Below are 7,805 nucleotides of genomic sequence, written 5' to 3' on the forward strand. Positions count from 1 at the left end.
GATTATAAGAGGATATGGTTCAGATAGTTTTTCAAGATTTTAAAATGTTCATAGATGACTAGCAGGGTCAAATAATAATCACTGTGGTTAAAGAGGGTGCAACACGTCAGCACCTCAGGAGTAAATGTCAGTTGGCTTATCATAGCCGAGCATTCAGAGGTCGAGACAGCAGGTGTGGTAGAGGGAGAGAGAGAGAGGGTCGAAACAGCAGGTTCAGGACAAGGTCGCACGTCCGGTGAACAGGTCAGAGTTCCATATCCGCAGGCAGACCAGCAGAAACTGGATCAGCAGCATGACAAGGTATCACGTCCGGTGGAGCATGTATCGATACTGATCGGATCGAAAGATGGGGAGCGCTGCTCTCGGATCAGCTTTCTCCATTAAAATCTTTCCTTATAATTAGTTCACAATACTGATGACGGATCAGCTCCTAGAGAGATATTAGCACCTACAGCTGCAAATATTGAGGTAGTTTATTCTAAATCACAGATTTGGCACTTCATTGCGCACATGTTAGGCTATACATCATGAAATATATTGACAAAATGAAAGATTAGCCTATAAGTAGAAAAATAGAACTCAATTGATTGAACATGAAATGTATTTCAATTTGATTGAAATAGGACTATAGCCTACTGGTTATATTTTAATGCAGTTATCTCGGTTTTCATTTGAAGCATCATTTTATACATCACTTGTTTGTATCAATTGCAAAGACATTTGCAACTTTGTATTTGTAGTGAACTGAGAGAAATATGTGATTCCATGTTTAGGGGAGATCTTCTGTGTTTTAAGTGATGCAGGAGGACAAAAAAGTTTCTAACGATTCACAACTCACTTAGTCTTTCTACGAGTGGTCTGAGGCAGGCGTTAGATTATGAGCGTTTTCAAGTGCAACGTTAATAACAATGGTTTTTTGAACCAGCTCAGAGATTTTACTCTGCTGAACAAAGTGAAAGTGAAATGGGACGATTTCAGAAAAAGGTAAATGGAAGCAGAAAATGCAAAAGATAAATCTGTAAGAGGACTGATGGTAAAACAAGTGGTATTACCAGAGAAGAAGAGGAGGATGAAGGAGAAGAAGAAGAAGAAGAAGAAGAAGAAGAAGAAGAAGAAGAAGAAGAAGAAGAAGAAGAAGAAGAAGAAGAAGAAGAAGAAGAAGAAGAAGAAGAAGAAGAAGAAGAAGAAGAAGAAGAAGAAGAAGAAGAAGAAGAAGAAGAAGAAGAAGAAGAAGCCTGTCTGGCCCTTCTTCTCCGAGGGGAACCCTTAACTTTGGGCCCCCCTGGTATCCACCACTGCCAAATCCTCCACCAGTGACCTCCCACCCCTCAAACCCACTTGGGGTTGGGCCTGTGGACGAGCCGTAGAAAAACAAGAGGCAAAGGAAGGAGCGCATGCAGGAACAATGACGTCAGTGAAGAAAGTAGACAAGACAAAGAAGAAAATAAAGCAAGCAGCCAGGACAAAAACTGAAGAAATAGGAAAAAGGAGAAAAAGTGTCTGATAATACGCTTCCCCAGTGGTGGTGGCATGTTGGAAATGGAGAGACCGTGGGATGTTGACGAAATTAAATAAATAGTGGGTGATGTTACTGACCCAGCAAAAGATGCTGTAAAGTTCGAAGAATAGCTAAGAGCAAATATCTCCATGTACAACCCCACTACCAGAGAAACTGAAGAAATACTCTGCTGCTGCTTGAAATGGAAATGGAAGGACTATAAACACATGTGGAACCGTGATGTACTAGCGGCTGGATGCAGTGTTTACCGCTATTAAGGCTGCTTTCCCTAAACACACAGACTGGCAGAAAATCCATTCCACTAAACAGGGAACTGGTGAAACATTGAGTGACTACATGGAAAGAATGGAGCCAGTCTTCCTCCAACATTCAGGCCTGACGCCTGACCAAGACTCCTACAACAGCCTATTGTGCCATGCTGTGGTAACCGGCCTGAGACAAGATTTTAAGACGGCTGTAACGGCAACTTGTATCGCATGGGAAACTAAACCACTGTCTGAAGTAAAGCCATATATAACCCATGAGGAAAGACAGTTGAATGAAAATGAAACTAAGGACGGAAAGACACTGAAGAAGGCACAGCTGATATACTACTCTGGAGGAGGAAGAGGATGTTGAAGAAATGGTGGTAACCGTGGAAACCGAAGAGGCAGAGGTACCTGCTGGAGCTGACGGAGGGAGAGACTGGAGCTGCTCCAACTGTGGGAAGTTAGGGCATTTCTCAAGAAACTGTCCTGAAGGAGGAGAACAACAAAACGATTGGCCTTCCCCAGCTGTTGGCGTACAGGTGGACAATCCATTTGGAAGACGAGGGGGCTACCAAACATAGGATGAGGTTTAAACAGAATAAGAAACTAATGAAGAAAACATTGATGAAGAACCAAAAGAAACCTGTCAAATGTTAAAATGGACCACCTTGTCAACCCAAAACCCCCTTATTGACATTTTAGTTAATAATTATAAAATTATATTTTTGGTGGACACTGGGGGCCGTGGTCTCAGTGTTGAAAATGTATGCCCTATCTGTTCTCCCCTCAAAGAAAACAATACACACGGTTGGAGCATCTGGAATTCCCTGTGAATAAAGTTTGACCTTTCCCCAGGATTGTATTTATAGGATAAAAGATGGAGGTGAGTGAAGTTGTGGTCTGGACTGATGAAACTTGTGTCCTCTCTGTTGGAGGCTGTTCAACTCCCCTCGTCAATCTCGGTGATGAAGTGTCAGGCCCATACTCCCTCTATGGATAACATTTCTCTGGGGAATGGCAAGGCTGACTGTGCTGCTAAATTGTCTGCTTCTTCTTCTGTTTCCCCCTTCCTACAGATGGCAGCAGTTCCAGCTCCCACCAACCCTTTCTCTGTTAATGATATCATTGCTTTACAGGCCATGGCTGATGCTTTCAGAAACTCAAGTGGGCGGGGTGCTGTCATAAGGACACCTTGTGTGTATGGCTTGATGTGTGGAGCAGACCTGCCATGCCCCATTGTACAATCCAGTTCCTCGCAAAATTGTCACATGGTCAAGACCATGTGTCAAAAGGAGGGATGGTGGATCTTGTAAATAAATATTGGGGTACATTAGGTTTTACTGTGTTTGCAGGAAATTTCAGTAAGACATGCTTTATTTGTATGACTAACAATGTTGGACGTGGCATTTCAGTATCTCCCGCATCCCATCCAAGGCATGAAGGACCTTTTGAGCAGTTAATGATGGAGTTCATTGAGTTGACCCCTTGTGAGGGGAATAAGTATTGTTTGGTGACTGTTGACATGTTTTCTAAATGGATTGAAACGTTCCCTTGCAGGAGAGCCACAGCGAGAGAGAGATCATACCTAGGTGGGGACTGCCATCAAAAATGTATTCTTACAATGGTCGACAGTTTGTGAATGAGATTGTTCAGTCCCTGTCAGAGGCTTTGCAGATTGATTTGAGAACACATTGTGCCTATCATCCCCAATCTGGGGGTGCAGTCGAAAGGACGAACCAATCTTTGAAAACTAAATTAACCAAATGAATTGGTGAAACATTTTCACTGATGACGATGAGAGGCAGATCCCCTACAGTCACTGGTCTCTCTCCACATGAGGTGCTGACTGGCCGTCCCATGCGGATGACAAATACACCTTTTTCCCAGAACAGGTTGTCCCTGCAAGAAATGGAGGAAGGCGTGGTTGAGTGTTGTGTCACCCTTAACAGTGTTCTTAAGACTTTTTTCCCCCGGTTGAAGGCGTCTTTGCTAAATTTAGCAGATGGAGCTGAACACTGTTTGAACCCAGGTGATTTCATGGTGGTGAAAGACTTCAGGAGAAATAGTTGGAAGGACCCCTGTGTAGAGGCCCGTACCAAGTTCTTCTGACCACACCCCACTGCGGTGAAGGTTGCTGAGAGAGATACCTGGACCCACCTGTCGCACTGCAGACGAGTTCCTGATCCAGAAGAAGATGGGGCCTGGCCAGTTCCGGTGGTGCAGTGTGGCCCTCCTCTGTATTAGCACAGTAGTGCTAATAAGAACAGTAGGTTGTCCTCTTGTTGGAGATCTGACAGAGGATGAGAAGAGTACCGAGCCAAAGGGGCCAACGCAGTCCCAGAGTAGTGGCCCAGAAGTAGATGGTAATGACAGAAGGAGTCCTGAGCCAAAGGGGCCAACGCAGGCCTGGAGTAGTGGCCCAGAAGTAGATGGTACTGACAGAAGGTGTCCTGAGCCAAAGGAACCAACGCAGTCCCAGAGTAGTGGCCCAGAAGTAGATGGTAATGACAGAAGGTGTCCTGCGCCAAAGGAACCAACACAGGCCTGGAGTAGTGGCCCAGAAGTAGATGGTCATTGTAGAAGGAGAACCCTGCTGGGCCCTCACAACCATAAGGACAATTTGTTCTTTTCTAGAGCAGAAATGGTTGCCGACCTGACATCAAAAGAAAAGGACTGTTGGGTGTGTGGGATGGGTCCGGTTAAGGTAGGGGCAGGCTTGCCCCTTACAGGAGTCCCAATAGGGATGAACTTTACTATAGCATTGGCAGGAAAAATTCCTTTTTATACTATGACCAGCAATGTTAAGGTATATAATCAACCCAATGTATCCTATTACCTGAGGCCTGGTAATGTCTCACTCCCGCCCATTTCAGTGGCTGGGGTGATGACTGCCCCTTGGTGTATTAGAGGATATGGAGATCACGATTTGGGTGAATTGAAATGTAATTGTACTATGAATCTTAATGGATCAAATGCTTGCAATTTAACAGTGATACAGGAGAATGGTCAGGCCGATAAGGAACCGTTTAAAATGTGGGTTGACAAACATAGCACAACTCTGAAAGGAGCCCCGAATGGCACCTATTGGCTATGTGGTAAGATGGCTTACTATAGCCTTCCATCGAACTGGGGAGGTACTTGTACTATTGGGTTTTTGGTGACCGCTATGAGAACCGTTCCAGATAACGAAAAGGATCTGAAGGCTCTGTTTAGAGACTACAAACTTCCTGGAATGAGGAGAGATAAGAGGCCTCTAGCTGACGTCACTCACACTCAGGCACCAGCCTCCAGGTTCTTTGGGGTGTTTTTCTCTGGGTATGGAGTTGCATGTGCCCTAGACCAAATGCGTGACATCTCTAGACACATAGAGAAATTTGGCAATGCTACTAGAAATGCCCTGGAACAATTGAATGGGGAACTAAAAGAAGTGCTTAAGTTAGCTCTGCAAAACAGAGAGGCTCTTGACTATATTCTGGCAGGTCAAGGGGGCACTTGTGCAGTCATTGATGATGAATGTTGTACTTTTGTACTCCCAGATCACTCTTCTAATGTGACTGATCTTCCAGAAAACATTGCCACTGTTGCTGAGAATAATTCCCCAAAACCAGAGTGGATGCTTGCAACTTGGTTGGAATCCCTGTTTGGAAGTTGGGGATCCCAAATTGCCCAATGGGCTGCAGCATGCATTTTTTTGCTTAGTTTGCTATGTTGTGTTATTAACATGCTATAAGGCTATCAGTGTCTCCAGGGCTAATAAGATCTCAGCAGCTGTCATGTGTTTTCTTTTTTAGTTTTGTTCCATCAACTTTGAAATGCAAGAGAAAGGCCACAATATAATATTGCAGTTTAGGCGCAGTTTAGATTTTGGCCACTAGCTGGCAGCAGTGTTTGTGCAAAGTTTTTAGATTGATCCAGTGAAGCATTGCAATACTGGACTATTTTGTATCAAGTCTGCCCAAATGTGCCGAATTGGTCAATTGATACATTTTCAAGTACATAACTATAGAGAACATACAAAAATGATATGGTGATACAAAATGTAAGTTTACACACTCCCAGGAATGTCATAAATGATGGATCATTAGCTTATACACTAACTTTCACACATCTAGATGGCCGGGCGGGGAGGGTGTAGAGCCAGAGACAGCAGGGGTTCAAACTGTAGAACCCAGTTCCTACATTTCAATATAAAATTTGATTTTATCAAACAAAACTATGTTACATTTTATCTCTGGGACCCTTAGGATGACAAATCAGAGCAAGATTACTGAATGTAAGTACATTATTTATCTTCAGAGGTGAATGTATCAAACCAGTTGCCGTGATACGTTAATGCAGAACATATGTTAATACAACCCGATTGTGGTAAGTAACTATGGAAACAATGGTTAAACCTTGAGAGATTTATTCACCTCTGAATCTACAGATCCCTTGTGTATGTGTGTGTATTTTTGATAGATCCACTCCCGTTGATAAAAGTATAACCTTATTGTAGATTTGAGCTTTATGATGATGATTATGAATTAAATTAGATTAGCTCCTGTTAATAGAAGGATAACCTTTATTATGATTTATTATGATGATAGTATTATCATGAAATAAATTATTTAATGTATTTTGATAGAACCTCCTTTGATTTAAGTCATACGCATTACATTTGAACAATTATTATCATAGAAGTGATAAGAGGGGGGAATGTGGAGGAAAAATATATAGTCTGGAGGGACAGCCTTGAAAATTTTCATATTGTCCACTCTGTCATAAACAATCATTGGTTCCTGCCTGTGCTGGGTAAATATATAAGGGGTCATGACCCCTTCCTTAAGACCATCTGGCAGAATGCCCAGAATATGTTCTATAAGTTAAGATAGGAGATGGTGCCAGTCACATGCAGGAACCAATCGTATGAATCATGTTTATGTAGGTTTTTGTGTAGCCGTATAAGGCATTATGAAAGGACCATCACTTCAGACCGGCACTTTATGCATCTAAGTTTGACTGTGACCTCTCCAGCTTGCTGACAATAAAGAATGATTCATTTACGATTGACTTTGAGTGTCCTTGTGTTGAATTTCCATGACAGTTGCAACCGAGGACAGACGGTTTTACACAATTCAGCACTCGGCAGTCCAGTTCTGTGAGCTTGTGTGGCCTACCACTTTACGGTTGCTCCTAGACATTTTCACTTCACAATAACAGCACACAGTTGACCGGGGCAGCTCTAGCAGGGCAGAAATGTGATGTCTCAGAATTTTGACGAACTGACTTGTTGGAAAGGTGGCATCCTATGATGGTGCCACATTGAAAGTCACTTTGCTCTTTAGTAAGGCCATTCTACTTCCATTGTTTGTCTATGGAGATTGCATGGCTGTCTGTTCGATTTTATACACCTGTCAGCAAAAGGTGTGGCTGAAATAGCCGAAACCACTAATTTGAAGGGGTGTCCACATACCTTTGACCATGTAGGGTATATTGAGACAAATTACAGACAGTAGCCTACAAGTAGCAAAATAGAACTCAATTAATTGAACATGAAATGTACTTCAATATGATTGAAATAGGCCTATAGCCTAATGTTTATATTTTAATGGAGTCATCTCAGTTTTCATTTGAAGCATAATTGTATACATCACTTCTTTGTATCGATTGCGAAGACATTGGCAACTATGTATTTGTAGTCAACTTTGTTCTGAAGTTATTGGAAGTCACAGAGATACGGATACATCATGTAATTCTATGCTTAGCGGAGATCTTCTGTGTGTAAAGTGACAGCGGAAGCCGGGCCCTGGATAAGAGCAACTGCTAGATTACTAAAATGTTAAAGGGAAATGTTTTATACCAAAAATCAATCAAATTGTATTGGTCACATACACATATTTGAAAAACAATACCCACAAATCCCCAAAATAAAAATAAGAAATTAAGAAATATCAGGAAAAAACTATGCCTTGACTAGATACAGTATATACATATAAAGAGGGTAAGCAGTATGTAAACACTATTAAAGTGAACAGTGTTCAATGACTAGGTACATAGGG

At 42.3% G+C, this 7,805-nt stretch overlaps 1 protein-coding gene across 1 annotated transcript; it reads left to right on the forward strand.

The window, feature by feature from the left end:
* Positions 1–1,169: 1,169 nt before the first annotated feature.
* On the forward strand, positions 1,170–6,816 carry LOC123483085. The gene is made up of 2 exons (XM_045212542.1): positions 1,170–5,484; positions 6,579–6,816. The coding sequence occupies exons 1-2, from the start codon at positions 3,962–3,964 to the stop codon at positions 6,631–6,633; spliced, it is 1,578 nt and encodes a 525-aa protein (XP_045068477.1). The 5' UTR covers positions 1,170–3,961; the 3' UTR covers positions 6,634–6,816.
* Positions 6,817–7,805: the final 989 nt, after the last annotated feature.

The sequence above is a fragment of the Coregonus clupeaformis genome, unplaced genomic scaffold (assembly GCF_020615455.1).
Source record: "Coregonus clupeaformis isolate EN_2021a unplaced genomic scaffold, ASM2061545v1 scaf0019, whole genome shotgun sequence".
In the NCBI taxonomy this organism is placed as follows: domain Eukaryota; kingdom Metazoa; phylum Chordata; class Actinopteri; order Salmoniformes; family Salmonidae; genus Coregonus; species Coregonus clupeaformis.

Excerpts from the sequence above, each read along its gene's own strand:
- LOC123483085 (XM_045212542.1), top strand. The coding sequence starts at position 3,962 with ATGGGGCCTGGCCAGTTCCGGTGGTGCAGTGTGGCCCTCCTCTGTATT. Across the intron at positions 5,485-6,578 it reads AGTTTGCTATGTTGTGTTAT|GACCCCTTCCTTAAGACCAT; the intron begins TAACATGCTATA and ends ATAAGGGGTCAT.